Here is a 24,204-nt window from a genome sequence, read left to right as displayed (position 1 = left end):
CCCCCCCTCCCCAGGCCCGCGAAGTATCCACCCAAGCCCTCGCCACCTCCACATCTCTCCTGATCTCCGTGGAAAGATCTGGATACAGAGGCGTGCCAGCCGCCAGCACAGACGACAATGACGTCATTATCGTCGCTATTGTCCTCTCTGTCATCATCTTCATCATCGTGATCGTCCTTGTCATCAGCATATGCTACTTCCGACAACGGTACAAGAAGGCGATTCACCCCGACGGAACCCAGCCTATAGTCAGGGGTAAGGGAAACATCTCATGCATTATTTTTATCACCAGTTCATTTCTTTCTTTCTTTCTTTCTTTTCTCTTTCTTCCTTTCTTCCTTTCTTAGTTGCTTTCTTTTTTTCTTTTTTTCTACCTTTCTTTCTTCCTTCCTTCCTTTCTTTCTTTCTTTCTTTCTTTCATTCATTCATTCTTTCATTCTTTCTTTCACCCAGCCTATAGTCAGGGGTAAGAGAAACAACATCTCATGCATTATTTTTATCATCAGTTCATTTCTTTCTTTCTTTCTTTCTTTCTTTCTTTCTTTCTTTTTTCTTTCTTCCTTTCTTCTTTTCTTTCTTTCTTTCTACCTTTCTTTCTTCCTTCCTTTCTTTCTTTCCTTCTTTCTTTCATTCATTCATTCATTCATTCATTCATTTGTTTATTCATTCATTCATTCGTTACTTCCTTCATCCTGTCTTTCATTTATCCCTTCATTTGTTCCTTCATTTATTTATAACGAAACTTTACTCATTTTATTCAACGGCTACTTTGTTTGATCAAGTATTGTTTGTGGGTGGTTGGCGGGCGCTCTGGTGTAGTTTACTTTTTTCTTTCCTGTCAAACATCTATCGTCATCGTCTCTCCTTCTTTCCATTGTATGTTACTCTCTAGTAATTCCTCTAAACTTCGTTACTTATGGGTTGCAAGGGACGTAAAACTCTGAGAAAAACTAAAAAATCCTTTAAAATTGTAATTGTTGGATTGGTTATTTATCATAATAATTGGCTTGCCTCTTTGTTGATCTGTTTACCCCCCCCCCCCCCCCCCCCCAAACCAGGGCAGTGCTACTGACTGAAGTTGTCTTTATGCCATTCCCAAAGGGGGAACATTAACATGTTCTTATGCACAATAGAATTGTAAATGGGCTGACTTATCAATGCCATGCTAATGCTGTGCCAGAACAACCTAGGGGGAACTGCTGCTTTTTCTTTTCTCACCCTTACTTTCGTCATTTTTTCCTCTACTTCTATTATATGTTTGTCTTGTCACTCTCTTGTAAACTGCTTTTTATGGGGTGCTTTGATAGTTGAAGCAGACTTTATACTGTTGAGGCTACAGAGGTGAGCAGAGTAAGCCTGATTCCCCGTTTGGACTTCTGTGTTGACTCCACCCTAGGCCCCCAGATACCCGATACCAGATAATCGGGAGGCCTAGACTCCACCCCTTGGCGCTCATATGACCTTATGCAGTTGAGGGCGCCGAAAAACCTTACTAAAACAAACTAACTGATCTGTTTTTAGTTGTTTTAATTTAAGGTGGCATTGGTACCTGTGACACAGGCGAGAAAGTCGTGTTTCAGTTTTTGTTTTTTCCTCTTTCTGACTTTCCTCTTGAAAATGTCGTCGTACCTGCTTTAGCAAACACCTGTCCTAGAAAATGTTCTGGGCGACATAGCAGCCCGTCACTGTATATTATATTTTAAACCTCTTTCTCGATCCATTTCCTCCTTGCGTTTTCTATATTCACAAAGACACACTGTCTCCGAAGACCACATGCCAGTCTAAGATGACCTCTTTTCTCATCGACAATGGGTGATCTTTTTGGACTGATTCGGCTGAATTTTTTTCACCAAAGGTGAACGAAACATAACAATAATATATCATCAAGTCACATTGTTAGTGTGTTATTATTATGTAAATTGTTCAAATCAAAATCTGTGTGAGGGTGGTTGACGGGTGCTCTGGTGTGGTTTGCTTCTTCTTTCCTATCAAACATCTATCGTCCTTATCTCCCCCTCCTTCTTTTTTATGTTTGTTACTCTCTTGTGACACCTCTACTCTTCTGGCGCTCATATGACCTTATGTAGTTGCGAGTGCCGTAAAACCTCTACTAAAACTAAAAACTGAAAATCCGTTTCACACTGTGCATGCTCGTGTCCACCATCAGCTGATGACGACAGCTCTCGATCGGACCACGGAACCGTAGACTCGAAAACGGACACACTTCCGATTCAGGATCGTCTGCGACGCATGAACTTGTCGGAGGACGAGCCAATGAGAGAGGAGGAAGAAATAGTCACGTGGATGCCCGTGACGCAGCACAAGGACATCGTGGACCTGTCAGACGAGGACACGCTACGCTGGAAGAAGCGGGTCAGTGGATCAGCTGTTGTTGTTGTTGGTGGTGGTGGTGGTGGTGTTGTTGTTATTGTTGTCGTTGCTGTTGTGGTGTGGTTGCTGTTGTCGTTGTTGTCGATGGTGGTGGTGGTGGTGGTGGTGGTGGAGGTGGTGTTGATGTTGCTGTTGTTGATGTTGTTGTTGTTGTTGTTGTTGTTGTTGTTGTTGTTGTTGTTGTTGTTGTTGATGATGATGATGATGATGATGATGATGATGATGATGATGATGATGATGATGATGATGATACCTGTCTGTCTGCTGCGATGTTGTCCTTTTCTCCAATTAAAAATTAAAGTTTTTAAAGTATTGTTCACTATAATTTTAGTCTCGTGTTTTTACACTTATTTTGTTGTTGTTGTTGATGTTGTTGTTGTTGTTGTTTTTGTTCTTTCTGTTGTTTTTAATTTTTGTTTTCCTTTGTGCTTCAGGAATTGTATCCATTTTCTTAAAATTTCAGAGTTTCTACCAATTTCTTGTCAGAGACAAACGTAAATGCATAGGTATCTCTTCGTTTTAAAAAATGTTAATGCTTAGCAAACTGCAAAACTATACTGAGCCTAGAGACAAACAAAAACAGCAAATCCAAGCAAATCATATCGTTTCTGTTTTTAAATTAATGAGATAAATATTTTGAGTGATTTTCTTTTAGTCAGAACACACTGTTTTATGTTACTGTTTTACGTTGTACTGTTTGTTTGTTTGTTTGTTTAGTATAGGGTTTTACGGCGCTTGCAACTGCATAAGGTCATATGAGCGCGCGGGACACACCTAATACTTTTTCGTTGGTAGGAAATTTTGAATTTTGCCCGGGTGGCGGCCGAAGCCTACTCTTATCGATTTTAGACCACCAAGGGATCTTTAACGTGCGCAACTTGCACACGGGTCCTCCGAGATTTTTCGACCTTGTCCGAGAAGGCTAGGTGTAGATCTTTCCTACCAGAAGATCAGGGGTGTGGCAGAAAGACAGCAGTTAGGAGGAGCCAGGGAGTAGCAGTAGAAAGGCTGCAGAAAGAGTCAGGAGCTCAGAGGAGAGGGCAAAGGGGGTGAGGGGGTGGGGGCAGAAAGTGGAAATGAAAGCAGACAACAGAACATTGCTAGAGATCAGGAAAGGATGTGAAAGGAGACAATTTTAGAGAAGAAAAATTTATTGTTCGCTACCCGGAATCGAACCCGGGACCTTTGAATGAGAGGCCAACACCTTAACCTCTAGGCCACGAGAGCCCCCTCGTTGTACTGTATTGTAAAGCACTCAAAGCCTGTGTACTTTAATCGGGTTGAGCGCTATATAAATGTCATTTATTGTGATTAGTAGTAGTAGTAGTAGTAGTAGTAGTAGTAGTAGTAGTAGTAGTAGTAGTAGTAGTAGTAGTAGTAGTAGTAGTAGTAGTAGTAGTAGTAGTAGTAGTAGTAGTAGTATTGTTGTTATTATTATTATTGTTATATTATTATTATTATTATTATTATTATTATTATTATTATTATTATTATTATTATTATTATTATTATTATTGGTTCATCCTCAGAACGGAGCCCCGCCCAAGTCAACAGCCTTAGCCAATCGTGACTCGGCGTACGAGGAAGGCGACAAAAAGAGCAGCTCGGAAGACTCCCACAGAGACAGGGACTACGCTCCCGAGACGGTCTACGCCGAGGTGGACTCAGCGCCCGGTGAGCAAATGTCTTTTAGTCTTAGTGAGTGTTTTACCAATCTGTCCCCGTGGTTTTATGCACCCGGCATAATTTAGCAAAATTTGGTCATTTTTTGCATAATTTCGGATTATTTTCCTTTATCATTCTTTGTTAAAATTAACAGAATCGCATAATTTAACATTTTGGGTTCAGTTTGCATAATTTCAAAGTTTTTCTTGTATAAAACGACGGGGACAGACCAATCCTACACGGAACCGTAAAAGGAAAGAGAAAGAGAGGAAGGCACTGAAGGAGATGGGAGGACAACATTGCAGAGTGGACAGGAAAGACGATGGGTGACTATCTTAAGAAAGCAGAGGACACAGAGAAATAGCGAGAGCTGGTTGTCAGATGCAGTGGTGCCCCCACGGTTGTTACAACCACGGGATAGAAGAAGAAGAAGAAGAAGAAGAAGAAGAAGAAGAAGAAGAAGAAGAAGAAGTGTTTTACGGCACTTGCAACACAATAAGGTCACATAAGTGCCGAAGATTAGAGGTGCTACAAGAGAGTAACAAACACAAAAAAGAAGTAGGGGAGATAAAGAAGATAGATGTTTGATATGAAAGAAGGAGCAGATCCCACCAGAGCACCCGCCAACCACCCACTGAAGAGATGTGTAGTCGCTGTTTCAGAAATAGTGAAATGGTATAGATTTAACGCCTCTATCAACACTATTAGGTTATTTAAGAGGCGGGACCTCCGAGTTTAACGTCCATCTCCGAAAGGACTGAGCCAAGTGGGAAATTTGTGGAAAGTCTCTTTCCCAAGGACACAACATCGGACTGAGCTGAGGTTTGGACCCCCGAACACTCAATCTTACTATTACGAGTCTGGTAGCCTAACCACTAGACCACCGACGCCATTCGCTGTCTCAGAAATACAAAGTACTATCTGACATTTATTTTGGCTGGGTTTTTTATAGTAGAGGTTTTACAGCTCTCGCAACTGTATAATGTCATATGAGCGCCAAGGGGTGGATGTCAACAGAGTAGTATTTAGTACGAGGAATCAGGCTGACTCTGCTCACCTCTCTAACTTTTCAGCACAAAGTCTGCTTCGACTTTCAAGGCTCCCCGGAAACAGCGGGTAACAAGAGTGTGACAAACATACAAAAGAGGTAGAGGAAAATGACGGTAGCAAGTATTTGGAAAGAAAAGGCTGCTGTTCCTTGTTGTAGTTCAGGCACAGTTATGAGCGTGACATTATTGAATCAGCCCATTTACAATTCTACTGTGCGTAAGAACGAGAAATATCCCCCCTTTGAGAATGGCCTAAAGACACTTCAGTCAGTGGTACCGCCCCGTGGTGTTTTGGCTGTTTTGAGTTACTGAGACCATGAGGTCAGAAAGCAAATGCTGTATCTGCTCCATCAAAATCGTAGGCATATTTCGAAGTCGTTATCGAGATATTCAAAGAATTGTATTCGAAAAAGCTTGACATATTGTGAAACTAAAAAAGAATTGACGTTAAATTTTCTCAAAACTAGGTACTGAGCAGATAGACCTTTGTCAGTCTGAGATAGCGTAGTGTGTGTAGTGTTGTCCGTGACTCTCTGACCGGCACCTGGGGTAAACGGTGACTCTCTGACCGGCACCTGGGGTAAACGGTGACTCTCTGACCGGCACCTGGGGTAAACGGTGACTCTCTGACCGGCACCTGGGGTAAACGGTGACTCTCTGACCGGCACCTGGGGTAAGCGGTGACTCTCTGACCGGTATATGGGGTAAACGGTCAGGCTCTTTGATTCTTGAGTTGGACAGTTTCTTTTATCCAGTATTTTGTCGGGGGGGGGGGGGGGTTTGGACGGGTTTCTTTTTGTTTTTGTGTTTGTGTTTCTTTTTCTTTTTTTGTGTGTCATCATCATCATCACTATTATTATCATTACTATTACTTTTATTATTATCATTATTATTCTTATTCTTATTATCATTATTATTATTATTATTATTATTAATATTATTATTATTATTGTTATAATTATTATTATTAATATTATTAATATCATTATTATCATTCTAATTATTTATTTATTTATTTATTATTATTATTATTATTATTATTATTATTATTATTATTATTATTATTATTATTATTATAACTGTTGTTATTATTGTTGTTGCTGTTGTTGTTATCTGTACCATTATCATAATACAAATTCTTATTATTTTTATTATCATTATTATATCAATATCATTATCATTATCATTATTATTATTATTGTTATTATTATTATAATTATCATGGTTGTCATTATTATCATTGTTATTCCAGAGCCCTCTGAGAGCTTGGGCCGGCCCGGTCACGTGTACAAGAACCAACTGACCGGAGTACCCTCCCACGAGACGGGCGGGGACAGCGGGGTGGAGGAGGCGGACTACGCCACACCACGAGGAGACAGGGCTCGAACCCAGCCCCCGTCTGTCTTCCTCAACAGAGCCTTTATCAGTGACGAGGAAACAGAGAGGAGAAAGGCCAACAAAAAGATGAGTAAAGATAAAAGGAGCAACGAGAAAAGAGGAGGGAAACCGGGTGGTTTTGGAAGCGATCCGAACAACAATAACAGCAGCAACAACAACAGAGGAAGCGGGAGTGGCAGCCACACTTATGGAGATAACCGAGCGGGCAGAAGCGGCTCAGACAGCAAGAGTAACAGCAGCTCAGACAACAGTGCCGGCAAATTTCTCAACGATGACGCGACCACTTTCCATACTTCCACAACTCACGATCCCGAGGAGAGCGAAGCCACGGAGTACTGTATCCCTATCTCCGAGCGAGCCAGCTACGTGGGCCGGCCGCTGCCCATACCTGAGGACGTGGAGGAAGGTCGTCTGACCAGCATACAGCTCCGGCAACAGGAGGAGTCCCGCCCCCTCCCACCCCCCAGGCCCAGGATAAAGAAACTCTCCGGACTCATCATCCAGGACGATACAGAAGACCCTTACGCCAAAGTGGAGAAGAGAAACCGGAACAAACCGCTACAGCAGCAGTCTTCTGACGCTGACCAATCAGCGCCCAACAGCAGCCCCGATCACAGCCCGAGGTCACTGGGGTTGATGACCTCTATTCAAGCCCCCGCCAGGAGGAAGCGACCCCGCAGAAGGTCAAGGTCGACGCAGGGTCGCGCGGCGGAGGAGGATGTCTACGACGGCACCAAGGACTACGAGGATCTGGAGATGGACTCCGGCTTCTACACGGACTCCACCAAGAAGAGGATAAAGAGGTCGACCAGAGTGCCCGTGATGAAACCCGACCCGAACGACACACGGTACTGGATCACAGTCACCAACGATTAACCCTCTCACAGTCTGTCTCGGGAGAGTCCAGGTTTCTTTTGTAGCATTATAAAGCATGTCTGACAGTGAGGAGTTAATGAATGGTGAAAGTAACTTGAGAACATATAAGATACGTCACTCGCCAAACATAAAAGCATTCTCCTCTATCTACGCTCAGTGATAATATGGTCGCTTTTAAGGACAAGCGAGCTAAACCAGATTCCGGGGGTTTCCAGAAATCTTGACCTATTTCAATAACAAAACTGTAAGCTGGAGGGACTGGTGTGAGGACCTACTGAGCGAGGTTCTAATGTGTTTGACTTTGATCATATCGTCGCTACTGATTTCTGACAACAAGGTTCTAATGTGTTTGATCTTCTGATTTCTGACTACAAGCTTCTGGTGTCTTTGATCATATCATGGCTACTGATTTCTGACAGAGGGGTTCTGATGTCTTTGATCATCTGATTTCTGACTGCAAGCTTCTGATGTATTTGATCATATCATGTCTGCTGGTTTCTGACAAGCCTGAAAATTATTATGATGTCAAGAAAATATTTTATTTATCTTTGTTCGAATCGGTTGAATGGTGGCGTCAAGCATAAAGGGTTCGTAGTTTGTAAGTATTTGCACGCACAATAATCCAGAAGAAGGACAGTATTTATTATTTTCACACCTTCCTGTGTCTTATCCCTATCTGAGGTATGGTGGAGAATATTCTGTTGTCGTAATGGCATCATCACGATTCCCCGTTTACGTCATTGTTGGTGTGGTATTTCCATAGACTTGTATTATAACATCCAAGACTGTGCACTCCGCCGCACTTCCGGCTTACCATGGAGCGCACAATCTGACTCGAATTGGACCCAAATGAAGGGTGAGGGTCCCTTTACGCGTACAGTTCATTCATCCACAAACTGACAGTTCAACCGTCGGACGCTAGATCTGGGTCATCGTTAAACTGACAGTTTGTCAACGAGACAAGTTCCATTCAGACGTACAGTTGGTTTTTTTCGTTAAAGTGTCAGTCCTTGACAAAACACTTAATACACACCCCCCCCCCCCCAAAAAAAAAATAACTTGGAAATCCGGCATTAAATTGTGTTCCCCGCGTGATTTTGACTAATTTTGGGTCGCTGATCACGAAAATCTTTTATTTTCTTTTATTTGACCAATATTTAGGAACATTTTGAAATGCATTCTCAACTCTGCCGGGGGCAACATCAAAGACGCCGGTCTCTCGTCGTCATGCCTTCAGTTCGCCGGCCGGCAAATATCTGGCGTCGCCAGATAATTGGAGGTTGGACGGAGAACCCTTCAATATCGACAGGATTTCTCGTTTCCACGCTCAGTTTTAACGGGAAGTTGACAGGATGCCGATCATCCTTTCGATATCCTACAGTTTGTCGATCAATGAACTGTACGTGTGAATGGGGCCTAAGGAGGGAAAAGTTACGCACGCACTGGACAATAACGAAAGTGGTGTTTTGCCCTTCATTTGTGCGCACAGAGTGCACACGAACACAGCGAAGTTGTCATAGAGAGTAATTATTGGCGGCCATGACAGTGCCAGATCTAAGATTGTAGAATTCAAATCTATGGTTATTTCACTAGACGCTCAGAGTATGAGAACGTATGGGTATTTCGTGTTGTTACTCACATTCTTGTTATTGTCTAATGTCTTTAACCCTATCCTTACGCCCTGGGGTCTTTTGTACCCCTGGGGTTGTACTCTTCACATTTCAAAATACTTCTAGTACGAAGATCTATGTGAAACTTTCAGTATTTCTTTAAAAAATCCTTTTGTCAGACAGCTCTGCAAAGCGTGCGGATCGGATTAACGAGTTGATTTCCTCTTTGGAAAGTGGTGGCACAAAGTTCCCCACATCGTATGGTAACAATAGTAAAACACAACGCCTTGGGTTTTTCAGCGTCGTTTGTGTGTGTGTATTTGTGTGTGTGTGTGTGTGTGTGTGTGTGTGTGTTTGTGTGTGTGTGTGTGTGTGTGTGTGTGTGTGTGTGTGTGTGTGTGTGTGTGTGTTTGGTTTTGCTGCTTTATTTTGTTTTGTTTGTTTGGTTGTTGTTGTTTTTTGGGGGGGGGGTTGTTTTTTATTTTGTTGTTCTTTTTCGTTTTTTGTTTTTAAACTTTACTTAATTGACAGTATATTCCCAAAATTTCGAGAAGCTTTTCGCTTTGTTCATTTGTTTTGTTTTTTTCTTTTCCTTTTGATCATACCTACCTGACAGGCAAACGTTTTATCTTCGCTTCGACGCTCCTGATACAGTTGATTTGTATTTTCTGTTGTTTGTAAGTGTGTGTGTGTTTGTGTGTGTGTTTATGTGTGTGTGTGTGTGTGTGTGTGTGTGTGTTTCTGTTTGTGTAAGGTCATGTGTGTGTGTGTGTGTGTGTTTGTGTTTGCGTGTGTGTGTGTGTGTGTGTGTGTGTGTGTGTGTGTGTGTGTGTGTGCGTGCGTGTGTGTGTGTGTTTCTGTTTCAGTATGTTCGTGTGTGTGTGTTTGTGTGCATATCATACTAAAAAAGTAAAAGTAATTGATTCTGTATCAAATTTAATATTTTATTTGTCTCGCTTTGTATCGCAATCTTTGCTCCAGAGACAACGTTCTTTTTAAGAGTTTTGATTTTTTAAATCCATTTTAGGTCTTTCTTGTTGTTTTCATCATGTTATAGCTACGTTAATTAACCAGGTCACTCAGACCTGTGCTTATGTCATAGACAGTTCCCGGCCTCAAAATTCCAAAGTTCTGCCTCACATTTTTGGCCCTTTTGAGTTACTGAGACCATGAGGTCGGGAATCAACTGTTCTATCTGCTCTAGCAAAAACCGTAATATTATTTGGAGTCGTAATCAAGTTGGGTTTTTTTAAAGTTGCATTTTAAGAAGCTTGACATGATGTGAAACTGAAAATTATAGCGTCAGCTTTCTCAAAAACTAGGCAGGCCTATTGAGCAGATAGAACTTAGTCATTCCAGGGTGGCGGAGTACTATAACTATAATATCCTATAGTGCAGTAAAAATATCGTGGTGCAACTTATCCTCAAATATATTTATAACGGGTGAATCAATGTCACCCATACTTTGCACTGCAGTTTGTATCAATTTGTCTTAACGTAATCATATTTTTCCACAGCAATGGAAGCTAGGTTAAATAACTTTTCTTCATAAATGTATATAAAACACTAGAAACCTCCTTCACGCGGAAAATAGAATTGTTCACAGCACTTCCCGCTCCTCACACACAATTTGTATACGCATATGGGTTACGTCACAGCTCACCAATGACACTTTTAGTTACAAAACTAGTTACAAGAAATTAATTTTATAGTGAACACTTTTTTGCACTATAAGTTCTCAAAACATGCGTTCAATAAAGATAATCTCGCGATTTAAAAAAAATGACGGACTTGATGTCGTCCCAACTGTAAACCTTTTAAAATCAGTAGAAACCACTCACTAGGATTTTTTATTAGTATTTCTCGATACGATATAAACAGAGAGGTTACGTGAGTTAAACACGATGATTCTGGTCGATTCTGTAATATGTTCCACTGAGGGAGCACATCGTTCCAAGTATAAGCGTATTGACAATCATTTTTGGATGTCGTCCTATAAGAGCCAGTTCCACGCATCAAGGTTTTAGCGAATTTTTCAGGATGAACAAAAAACTGATTAATGTAGGTACGTATGAATGATCAGCACACTGGAAATGATCAAGCCCTAAAAGCGTATCATGCGATACGTGATTTAGGAATTCTTGGCTTTACTGTCGGTTTCGTAGTCATTCTTCTTGCGTCATCCAAATTGTAACAATATTATTGAAATCCATTCCGCACACCTCAAGACGAGCTAATTTGGAAGCAAACTGCTATGATAATTGAAACAGTTATTTGCTTTTTATAGCGATTTTAAGGCGGGGGGACTCAATTAAACTTATACAGAAATGAAACCCATTATAAGCGTTTTCAATTGGTGAAAATAAAATCGCACCAAAATCATGATACGCGCATCTTGGTCTTACACGACGATGTGTAGTTTTAGCTGTAAATGTTCCGAGCAGTATCGATCAAAGTCAGTATCCTATTGTGACGAGCAGTTGTTCTATATACTGTGAAAGGGTTGGTGATGTGCGCCACTGGACTTGAAAAACTCCGTTGAAATAACAATTTCATCATTATCTCGGTCTACTGGCAGGTAGTATGAAGTCACGGTTCATCTTTTGGCTTGTATTTTGTGTGCGCTCTTGACGCCAAATTTCCACGTCGAAAGATAATAGGACAGGCTAGTCGAATCTTAGTCTTCGAGAAATGTATGACATTGTGGGTACGTGAGACATAACACGACCCTAGAATGACAGGGTTCTAACTATATGAGACAGTTTTGAAGAAAAAAAATGGGATTCGAAGATTTACTCTCTTCCCGGGAAGCTGAGAATGTTTCAGGGTGTTCTATGGTCTGCTGTGGTAATAATATAGTGTAAAGCGCATAGAGCTTGCTTTCGAGTGGGGACATGCGCTATACAAATGCTATTTATTATTATTATTATTATTATTATTATTATTATTATTATTATTATTATTATTATCATTATTATTATTATTATTATTATTATTATTATTATTATTATTATTATTATCATTATTATCATTATTATTATTATTATTATTATTATTATTAGTAGTAGTAGTAGTAGTAGTAGTAGTAGTAGTAGTAGTAGTAGTAGTAGTAGTATTATCATTATTATTATTATTATCATTATCATTATTATTATTATTATTATTATTATTATTATTATTATTATTATTATTATTATTATTATTATCATTATTATTATTATTATTATTATTATTATTATTATCATTATTATTAATATTTTATTATTATCATTATTATTATTATTATTATTTTTATTATTATTATTATTATTATTATTATTATTATTATTATTATTATTATTATTATATCTTACTCCTGATTTTTTATGTGTCAGACTTAAAAGAATGTACAGGTCAGATTGTCTCTTTTGACACAGTATGAAGGGTATCTGTGTCAGTAATATGTAGTGTGTAACTCAGTTCTTGCAAACAGTGGAGTTATAGCCTTGTCATTCAAAGAGCCTGATAGGACGTTGACCTTCACAATTTGTCGTTTTTAAGGACAAGCGGGCTAACCCAGATTTCGGGGGTTTCCAGAAACCTTAACCTACATCAAAAGTGGGCTTTGCCCTACCTATAGGAGAAGTTTGGTTTCATTGGTGTGTATATTTGTTTGGTTATAGAGAAAACTCTCCTTGTCTTTTAAAGAAACTGAAAAAGGGGCAAAAACTTTACCTCCGATTTTCTCAAAACAGCATTTTTCGGGATAGCCCCCTTGTGCTTAAAAGCGACCAAATACATGTACAGCTTATGACAACGAGAAATTCTTGCCGACGTCATTTAACACAATTCCTCACACTAAGGTGTTGTGGTGAACAAAGAAATAATGACCAATGTATAATTATACTTGAATATCTCTGTTCCATTAATCTAGTATTTTGTACATAGTGTATACTACCTCTATCATGTAATAATGCCAAATGTTATTTTGCTTATTATTATTAATACTATTATTGATATGTATATTGTGCCTTACGTCATAAATAATTAACAAACATTTTCGAAAATTTTACCACGTCTTCTTATGCTTTCATTTTTTCTCTATTTCCGGTTTGTTTTAGTTTTTTGTTGTTTGTCTTTTTGTTGTTTCTGTTGTTTGCTTGTTGTTGTTGTTGTTGTTGTTGTTGTTGTTGTTGTTTGATTTTTGTTTGTTTGTTTGTTGTTTGTTTGTTTGTTTTGTTGTTGTTTTTTTGTTGTTTTTTGTTTGTATGTTGTTGTTGTTGTTGTTGTTTTGTGTTTGTTTGTTGTTGGGGTTTTTTCGGGTGGGGGGGGGGGGAATGGAGGGGCGGTAAGTGGCCATTAGAGAAAGTTTGACTGTGGGGGGGGGGGCTTGAGGTGGTATTAAGATAGAAGTAAGGAGAACTATACAGCTATCTGAATGAAAAACGTGTATGCAAATCTGGGACAAATTAACGTTTTTATGATCCTTTTAAGCAAAAAGGTCGACAGCAGTTTGGTATCATTTTGACGTTGGACAATTTGAACTAAAGTTATGTCTTTTTAGATTTTTTTTTTTTTTTAATCTGCAATAAAACTGGATTTTGTCAGATGCTAGGTTTCAATTCAAACGGACATATTATAATTATATCCGATCAACAGAAGAGCAAATGCAATGTTTCGGCAACTTTTGAAACATCATACACATCAAAAACACGAGTTTGTAAATTTCATAGCACGCATGCTGATAGTTGTCTTTCAAAGGTTCAAATAAATGAAGTAGAATCGAAAAACATGTTTGAAAAATGAAGTTATTCATCAGAACTGCGGAACTTGAAGCGTTGTGAAATGTGCCACGACGCGGTAGAATCAGGCGCTCGTCAATTTTTGGGCATATGGAGTTATTGGTGTCATCTTAAAGGTTGTTCATTTGCCTTGCTTTCGATGAAAAAAATACCCATTTATCTTGAATAGAAGTCGAGATATTTGCGGTTGAAGGAGGTGGGTGTCGCCTAGTTTCAAACTCAACGTTTTGTTGTTTTTTTTTGTTTTTTTTCATAAAATCCACACATAAAAGGGTTTTGAAGGGGCATACGGGGTGCTGAGCCAAAAAACAAAAATTTGAAGGAAAAAAATCCAAAATGGCAGAAAAATGCCGATTTCTCGGATTTCATTATTTTGACGAGCGCCTGATTTCACCACGATGCCTCACAAATGTTCAGAACGCAAGTCCTAGTTGAGTTGAACTACCGACGCCACAGCTGGGAAACTTGTTACCAAAATGTCAGTGGTCTAATTAGAATGGTCGGTCCGTGACTTAAAAGACTGCGTTTTGAGCGAGAGGCGGGCGCACGTTTGAGGTATTTAGAGGCAGTTTGCAAGTCAGAGATGATCAAAGGGGGAGTTTTACTTTGATGTGCTTTGATGTTTTCTTTCTCTTGTGTCGTCACCTCCCCGGGTTCCATACCTGCGTGGGGTGATTGTTTGAGGGACTTCAGGGGAAACATATAACGATGGACAGACGGAAGGAAGGACTGTACATTTTTTTTTGGTGGGTTTTTTTTTTTGGGGGGGGGGTGTTGTTGTTGTTGTTGTTTTTAGGGGGTAGAGCTGAGTAAAATTTAACGGTATAAAATGTGACCCCAGGTTTAGAAACGATCTTTATCACAAATCGTTTTTACAGCTACTGTAAAACATGTTATCCCTTTTGTACATTTAAATAGTATCATGATTTGACGGTAGGCCATTTAAGGTGCTTTGAAAAAAAATTATACTCCCCAGTCAAGAAAGAATTGATCTTAGCTTTTGAATAATGTATAATTCTACTTTTAAAATGTTTGGTTATAGCATAGGGCCTTTATTCGATAAAGAAAAAATAATCTCTGTTATTTGATTTATTTGGCGTTCTATTAACTAATCCAGAAGGAAAAAAACTTAACACATACCAAAAATCCCACTAGAAATAACGAAAGAAAGGACAATGAAAAAATCCAACTTATCAATGATAGTTGTGATGAGTCAGAGAGATGTGGCCTGACATAATTTATTTGTATGTAATGCATTTGTAAGTCTACTACTATTTGCTGCAACTGCTTGAAGAAAATAGAAATAAACCGTGGCTAAAATAGTAAAAAAAAAAAAAAAAAAAAAAAAAAGATAGAAAAGAAAAGAAAAGAAAAGATGAACCTAGCTCCTAAAAGCACACACATAAAACATTAAAATATGCATACACATACTCACAAACATACACACACAGCTCACACACATGTATGTAGGCACACATACACACACACACAAACACACACACATGCACACATACACACTTACACACACACACACACATACACGCATACAGACACACAAACACACACAAACACATACAAACACAAACACAAACACACACACACACACACACACACACACACACACACACACACACACACACACACACACACACATACACACACACCCGCACAAATGCACTGCTCACCAGTCACCATTTTCCTCATTCAAAACAGCTGTCGGTGAGTCGACTTTCCTTTTTTTTTAATATGCAGGTGCTTTTTACGTCCCCATCGACAAACTTTAGATCATTTAGGAAGCGAGTTTCCGACTCTGTCTCTCAGGTCTAGCCCGGGCTGAAAGGGATGCAACATCCCAGCAGAAAAAGAGTATCGCGAGACACTCGATGAAAAATGGGTATTGCCCTACCTATAGGAGAAGATAGGTTTCATTGTTTGTGTATATTTGTTTGGTTACAGAGAAACCTCTCCTTGTCTTTTAAAGAAACTGAACAAGAGGCAAAAACTTTACCTTCGATTTTCTCAAAACAGCATTTTTTGGGATAGACCCCTTGTGCTTAAAAGCGACCAATTAAATCCACCAACAGTCATGGCAGCATTGCCAGCATGGTTCAACGACCACAGGGAAGAATCAGACGAAGGCACCACATCACAAAAGATGGAAAGACTTAGAGAAGCTGGTGTCTCTAGAGTGTCGGGGAGGGACAGCAACCTGCGTGGAAAAGCCAGAAGAATATCCAACCAGCTTTAAGAATGTCCCGATTGAGCACCATGAGTATCGCACAAACCAAACGGACACAGCAGTTCTCCAAAGATGGCTACCCCCTTGGAAAATTGGTCAAGGGTAGAAGTGAAGTTTGTCATTCGGTTTCTGATCGCAAAAGGCTTCAAACCTTTTGAAATACACACTGAAATAAAGCCAGTTTACGGAGAGAAGTAATGACAACGTCACATGTATATGAGTGGTGTAGTAAGATCAAAGCCGGGTATACGGATGTCAATGACAAAGTTCACCCAGGACCTTGTTTTTCTGCCAAGGATGGGGACAAGAGTCACGTTAACGAACTCATTCAAACAGACAGGCGCCTAAAAATTCGCGAAATTTCCGAGTCGCTAAACATTTCAAAGTCGACTGTCCATAGGATAGTGTTTGATGAGCTGCACTATCAAAAGGTCTCTGCTCGATTGGTCCCAAAAGAGCTGACAACTGACCACAAAACATAACGCCCTAGACCCGGCCCGACCCGACCCGACCCGAAACGACCCCATCCGCACTGGGCACCCTGTATAACAAAATGATGAATGAAATAAAATAAACTACCCTTTTATTTGTCCCAGAAGGGCACTTTGGTTTACAATGGCAAACAGACGAGGGTCGTCCAGAAAGTAAGTAGCGTTTAAAAATAATTATAAAAGAAATAATTTCCCCAATCAAAACGATTTATTTTTTAATACCTCGTATATATGACTACTTCTCCGCGTAGTCACCAGAACTGTTGAGGCATTTGTCGTATCGTGGGACGCGCTTCTGAATGCCCTCACTGTAGAAAGCTGCCGCCTGCGATGTCAGCCAATGTCCAGTCTCTCCTGTGAGATCAGCGTCTGAGTCGAAGTCCTGCCCGGCTAAAAACATTTTCAAATGCCGGAACAGATGGAAGTCACTCGGAGCCAGGTCTGGGCTGTACAATGGGTGCTTCAACTGTTCATATCAGAAGGAGGCGATCAGGTTTTGGGTCTGTGCAGACTTGTGAAGATTTGCATTGTCGTGAAGCAGAACAACGCCGTCGCTAAGCGTTCTGCGTCACAACACTAACCTCACCACCGACCTGTATAACTGTCACATGTGAGCGACCCATAGGAACCAGCGACGAGTGTGTGTGTGTGTGTGTGTGTGTGTGTGTGTGTGTGTGTGTGTGTGTGTGTGTGTGCAGGTGTGTATGTGTGTGTGTGTGTGTGTGCAGGTGTGTATGTGTGTGTGCATGTGTGTGTAGTGTGTGTGTTTGTGTGTCTGTGTGTATGTGTGTGTGCATGTGTGTGTGTGTGTGTGTGTGTGTGCATGTGTGTGTAGTGTGTGTGCATATGTGTGTATGTGTGTGTGTATGTGTGTGTGTGTGCATGTGTGTGTAGTGTGTGTGCATGTGTGTGTGTGTGTGTGTGTGTGTGTGTGCATTTGCGGGGTGAAACACCAAACAAAGGTGCCAGGATCTGGACAATAAAGATGTCTTTTTTACTTTGAAGAATGTTTTTCTAAAACACCTGTCTGACTTTCTGTGTTTTCTCTTAATTCTTCAAACACTCACATAAAATAAATAGCAAACACACTCCTTTTTCGTTTGGTAGGCAAATGTACACTAGAATTGAAATGCTGTTTAATCTGTCGGCTTGTACACAAAAAAAATCCCAGGATAACAGGGCTGGCCATAAATTCGATTCTTAATAAATATCCGAGCCACATATATTGGTATCCGGTTGTGGGTGGTTTGCGTGTGCTTTGATGTGGTCTGCACCTTCCTCCCTAGCTAACATCTCTCCTACTTCTTTTCTGTGTTTGCTACTCTACTGTAACATATATCTGTAATCTTCTGCACTTATATGACCTTATTGTGTTCCAAGTAGGCCTACTGTAAAATTCGTACTAAAACTAAAATTTATGTTCGGTTGTACGAGAAACGGGACATTACCCGGCCAACGCTCCGTGTCACACAGATATAGCTGGTTACCGCCCCTGTAGGATTGCAATATTGCCATTTTTACATATTTCATAATTGTCTTCGTCCCTGTCCCTTAAGAATACGCATACACAGTGATTTCAAGTAGTTTGTTGTTTTTTGTTTTTGTTTTAGTACAGATTTTACGGCGCTCGCAACTGCATAAGGTCATATGAACGCCAAGGGATGGGCGTCAACAGAACAGTTTTTTATATTTATTATTCAGTAGAGGTTTTACGGCGTTCGTAACTGCATACGGTCATATGAACGCCAAGGTATGGGTGTCAACAGAACAGTCTTTTATATTTATTATTCAGTAGAGGTTTTAAGGCGTTCGTAACTGCATACGGTCATATGAACGCCAAGGGATGGGTGTCAACAGAACAGTCTTTTATATTTATTATTCAGTAGAGGTTTTACGGCGTTCGTAACTGCATACGGTCATATGAACGCCAAGGGATGGGTGTCAACAGAACAGTCTTTTATATTTATTATTCAGTAACGGTTTTACGGCGTTCACAACTGCATACGGTCATATGAGCACCAAGGAGTGGATGTCAACAGAGAAGTCTTTTATATTTATTATTCAGTAGAGGTTTTATGGCGTTCGTAACTGCATACGGTCATATGAGCACCAAGGGTGTGGATGTCAACAGAGAAGTCTTTGCAGGGAATCAGACTTACTCTGCTCACCTCTCTAGCTTTAACAGCACAAAGTCTGCTTCGACTATCAAGGCACCCCGGAAATAATGGGTCACAAAAGTGACAAACATACTATAGAAGTAGAGGAAAATGACGATAGTAAGGGTTAGGGGGGGAAAAAGCAGCACCTCCCTGTTGCAGTTCTGGCACAGTTTGTCGCTTTTAAGTACAAGCGGGCTAACCCAGATCTCGGGGGTTTCCAGAAATCTTGACCTACACAAAAAATGGGCTTTGCCCTACCTATAGGAGAAATTTGGTTTCATTAGTGTGTATATTTGTTTGGTTATAGAAAAAAAACTCCCCTTGCCCTTTAAAGAAACTGAACAAGGGGTAAAAACTTTAACTTCGGTTTTCTCAAAACAGCATTTTTCAGGATATCCCCCTACTCCTTAAAAGCGGCAGGGTGTGCCACCGAACTTGAGAGTCGCCCCCCCCTAAAATTTCCGGGGAATAAACAAAAAGTAATTTCCCCCCTTTGGGAATGGCATTATAAAGACACTTCTCTCCTCGCCCCCCCCCCGGGGGGGGGGGGGGGGGGGGGGGGGGTTCAAATAGCTAAAACGGACTTTCTTTCAAAAGCTTGCACATTATGTATATTATGCACGTTTATAATGATATTCAAGATTTATACATTCGACGGGTTGATATCTTTTTGTTCTTACATATTACCATTCAATGGACAGACAGGATCACCAGGATCACTAACGAGGAAGTATTAAGAAGAACCAGACAGAGCCCGGTCAGAGATTAGGTGGGAAGAAGACGTTGGCGATGGATTGGACACACTCTCAGGAAGTCATGAAGCTGCATAACAATAAAAGTGTTAGATTGGAACCCACAGGGTAAAAGATCAAGGGGAAGACCTCGTGGAACCTGGAGAAGAGTCACGGAAATGGATTTACAGAAAAGTGGGAAGACGTGGAGTGACATTAAGCGACTAGCCCAGGATAGGGAAAGGTGGAGAGTGTTTGTTCGTGGCCTATATCCTGACCCAGAGTGAGAAAAGCAATGATGATATCACCATTGGGTGGTCATATCCTTTCATATACATACACACTTAATTATATATACATGTACTATATAAAGACAGACTGACAGACAAAGAGGCAGATAGACAATAGATGCATTTATAAAAACAAGCGTATATCTAAATAGATTGTACATTTGATAGATCAGATCGATAGATGGATAGATAGATAGATAGATAGATAGATAGATAGATAGATAGATAGATAGATCGATAGATAGATAGATAGATAGATAGATAGATAGATAGATAGATAGATAGATAGATAGATAGATAGGTATGATATGATGTGATAAATAACTCAATATAACAAGGACATCATTATTCAGCCGTATTTATTTTTGGCATAACACTGACATAATTGTCTATAACACAATTGACAATGCAATCCAAGTAATGCTTTTTGAAAAACAACCAATAAGCTTAAAGTGCATTTTTATAGGTTTAAAAAAAAATTCTAACAAAACTGTACAATGACCTATTATGTAAATGGTTCTTCTCTCTCACCAATGTTACAGATGATAAGAAACAGAAGCCAAGCGATAGCGTTAGAAGTTGAAGAATACAGTGAAAGAATGGCATCAGGCACATTTTTCAGGTCTTGCTTTTTAGTTAGTTTAGTAGAGGTTTTACGACGCTCGCAACTGCATAAGGTCATATGAGCGCCAGAAGATTAGAGCTGTTACAAGAGAGTAACAAACATAAAAAAGATGAAGGGGAGATAAGGACGATAGATGTTTGATAGGAAAGAAGAAACAAACCACAACAGAGCACCGGCCTACCACCCACAGTCTTGCCTTTGTCTGTTTTGATCTACTGTTTGGCATCTTTCATTGTGTCCATCACTGCCATTTTTACAGAAACAGCTGTAGGCATGTTCTTATGACATAATATGTATAAGTCATACAAGGGAAATATCGACAGTACTCTATAATTATTATGACCACGTGAAAGAAAAGCAATAGTCTTCAATATTTTACTTGTGACTAATACGCTTATTTTTTTAAAAGCTCTCTAAAAATACTAGAGGTATGAAAGTTCTCACATTTTATGTTTTTGTCTGTTTGTTTGTTTGTTTGTTTGTTTGTTTGGTTGGTTGGGATTTTTACCAGGGAGTGACGCAGGTTTCTATGATCAGAAAAAAATTAATTAATTCAGTTCGTGTTTTTATCAAACACATCGATGACGTAAACTTTGAGAGGAACCAAAACACAATAGCTCGGAACAAGAACCAAGTTAATAATATTAAGCTCCACACGAGTAGTCTTTTTCACAGTGCTGTGCTCTGGGGTTGAAGTTCCAGTCAAAAGGACACGAGACTTCAATAGGCAAAAAGGCGTAGCAGGTGAAGTAAATGTTGCATTTGGTGGGGTGAGGGTAGTAGCCATAGCCACCCTTGTCGTCGGGACATTCTGGGGACAGAAAGAGATCAGATGGGTTAAGGTAAGGTAAGGTAAGGTAAGGTAAGGTAAGATAAGATAAGATAAGATAAGACAAGACAAGACAAGACAAGACAAGACAAGACAAGATAAGATAAGATAAGATAAGATAAGATAAGACAAGACAAGACAAGGCAAGATAAGATAAGATAAGATAAGATAAGATGCGATAAGGTAGGATAAGGTAAGATAAGATAAGATAAGGTAAGGTAAGGTAAGGTAAGGTAAGGTGGGGGGGGGTTTGGACTAAGTAAGAGATTACGTTAGCTTCCCGGGAAGTTGAGATTGTTTCAGAATGCTATCAGGTTAGCTGGGGTAATAATTCTTATAGGTTGCAAAGCACACAATAGAGCTTGCTGTTGAGGGGGGATTTGCGCTATACAAATATATAATTATGCTGTTTGTTTGAGTAAAACGAAGCACATCGACACAATAATGGTCATCTAGTGCTTGGAAAAAAACAAGACCGACAGACAGAAACAACAGAGGGGAAGGAAAAGACGTAGAACCTACAAATGACGCCCTCCAACCACCCACGATTATATATTTATTTTTTTATTTTTTTAAAATTTTATTTCATTTATATATATAATTTTGTTTGTTTTCGATGTTGTTGTTTTTTAATGGTAAACTACAATAAATGTGACGTGAAGTAGAAGAAGCAGGCCACACAATACTTTCGACTTACCGAACGGTGCATCAGGTGACCCGGCCCGCCCTGGGCTGGTGGCTGGAGTCCTGACTGTTGTTGGCGCTGCCGTAGTCCGTCTCGTTGTCCGTCTCGTAGTTGTTGGTGGTGGTGGTGGGGGCGTGGTTGGTGGGGGTGTGGTGGGAACCCTCGTGGTGGGGGCAGCGGTGGTTGGTGCAGCCGTAATGGGAGCACTGGTTACGATAGGTGTTGTGAAACTGTTGGGAAGGACAATTTGATCATGTCAGACTATTTTTAGTTAGTTATAGTAGAGGTTTTACGGCGCTCGCAACTGCATAAGGTCATATGAGCGCCAGAAGATTAGAGGTATTACAAGAGAGTAACAAACATAAAAAAGAAGAAGGGGAGATAAGGACGATAGATGTTTGATAGGAAAGAAGAATCAAACCACACCAGAGCACCCGCCAACCACCCACATGTCAGACTATAAATTATAAAGTAAAGTTATTCCCTCATCCGATCTGGACATTGGGGATTGCCTTGTTAGTGAGACAACTTCCTGGGCCTTCGATATATTGTGGTAGGGTCAGACTGTAATGGTGCATTGTGAGGCAGCGTGGTGGGATCAGGCTCTCGTCAAAATAATCAAAGTGAAGAAACTTGCATTTTTCCGCATGCTTGTGAATTTTTATCAAATTTTTGTTTTTTTGCTCAACACCTTTCATGCCCATTAAAGAACTAATTTATGTTTGGATTTTGTTGAAAAGCTTTGATTAAAGACACAAAGATAAGAATTTTCAGTTACTTAGGCTAAGGAAATAACTAATCTTTGGCGGCCATTTTCTCACTAATTTTACCTCTGAAAACAGGTGACCCCCACCTCCTTCTTTCGCAAATATCTCGACTTGTATAAAAGATAAATGGATATTTTTTTAATCCAAATTTTAAAAAAAAGTGAACAAGCTTTAAGATGATACCAATGACTCTACAAGCCCCAAAAAACTGACGAGAGCCTGATTCCAGCACGCTGCCTCACATATTATTATGATGTGGCACAACGCAGCGGAATCAGGCGCTCTTTAATGTTAGTGCATGTGGAGTTATTGGCATCATCTTAAAGCTTGTTCATTTGACTATCTTCCGACGAAAGGAAATACACATTTCGCATAAATACAAGTGGAGATATTTGCGACTGAAGCAGGTAGGGGTGGCCTGGTTTCAGAGGTAAAACTAGCGAGAAAAGCTTGAGAGTCCTTGGAAACTTAAAATTTACATTTGTTGTGCCTTTAATCATCTCAGAGTATATTATGTACATTCGTTTCACTGTCTCTTTGTTGTCTCTGTATTCCTTGTTTGTTGGCATCAAAGCACTTTGCTGTTTGTTCTTACCTGATTTACCAATGTCATTTTGAGTTGTACCCGACAATACCATTCTTCCGAAAACCTAAACAACGAATGCCAACCCACGACCGTCAACAATTGAAGATGATACGTTCGTCTATATTGCACTCGTACCACAATGTTCTGATGCTAAACATTCATTTCAGGAAGCAACGATCTATTTCATTTTATTTAAGAGTCTTTAGCTTGCCGTCTTTCCAAATGAGGCAAAATATAAATGAGTAGCGCGTGTGTTTGACTCTGACAATCAGTTGTGGCGTATGATTGATTGTTTTGCTCAATCAAGAGATAATTTTCGCCTATTTAAAGGTGCAAGATATTTGCGGTGATAGCCTATAGAGGACCTTGATTGATCAATTGAAGGGATGAGAAAAATAAGAAAAGTAAGTCTGCTTGCCATCGTTTTGAAATAAACACACCAATATACAAAGCAAAACAAAAATCATAAAAACATAACAACACAACAACAAACACAACAACAAAACACAACAAAACAAATCAAAATACAGCACAGCACAGCACAGCACAGCACAGCACAGCACAGCACAGCACAGCACAGCACAGCACAGCACAGCAGCACAGCACAACAAATCAAAACACATTACAACAGCACACAACAACAACAACACAACACAACACAGCACAAATTCACAGCGTTAAGGAGAGGAGCAACCCTTGGCTTAGCCGATTTTGGGTCAGGCTATGTAAATTGAGATGTTGGCTGATTTTTGAAGACCAACCAGTTCTTTGCCTAAAAATAGCATGGATACAATTGAGAAAGTCTTTATTCTCCTCGTGAATTAATAATAATAATAATAATAATAGATAGCATTTGTATAGCGCATATCCCCGCTCAGCAGCACGCTCTATGCGCTTTACACTATATTATTACCCCAGCAGACCATAGAACACTCAGAAACATTCTCAGCTTCCTGGGAAGCATACAGTGCGAGCAGCCGATTAAGCGCTCAAAAACTAACAAACTGACAAGATCTTTCGCTGTCTATAGCC

General features: G+C 39.9%; 2 protein-coding genes across 2 annotated transcripts in view; one reads left to right on the top strand and one right to left on the bottom strand.

The window, feature by feature from the left end:
• Window positions 1–14: 14 nt before the first annotated feature.
• LOC101862455 lies at window positions 15–8,404 on the top strand (the record flags this gene model as incomplete). The annotated part of the gene is given in 4 exon segments (XM_005109992.3): window positions 15–255; window positions 2,168–2,373; window positions 3,921–4,065; window positions 6,358–8,404. Coding segments are annotated over 4 exon segments (1,614 nt in total), but the record flags the coding sequence as incomplete, so codon positions are not given.
• An 11,618-nt stretch (window positions 8,405–20,022) lies between these two features.
• LOC101864026 (chitotriosidase-1) overlaps window positions 20,023–24,204 on the bottom strand; it is a gene marked incomplete in the record, with an annotated part of 19,872 nt that continues 15,690 nt past the window's right edge. Inside the window, 2 exon segments of the mRNA XM_013088936.2 lie at window positions 20,023–21,116; window positions 21,832–22,049. Coding sequence (XP_012944390.1) covers window positions 20,950–21,116; window positions 21,832–22,049 — 385 coding nt within the window.

The sequence above is a fragment of the Aplysia californica genome, unplaced genomic scaffold (genome assembly GCF_000002075.1).
Source record: "Aplysia californica isolate F4 #8 unplaced genomic scaffold, AplCal3.0 scaffold00838, whole genome shotgun sequence".
In the NCBI taxonomy this organism is placed as follows: Eukaryota; Metazoa; Mollusca; class Gastropoda; order Aplysiida; family Aplysiidae; genus Aplysia; species Aplysia californica.
Note: the sequence above shows the minus strand (reverse complement) of the source record. Positions and strands in the feature narration are given on the sequence as shown.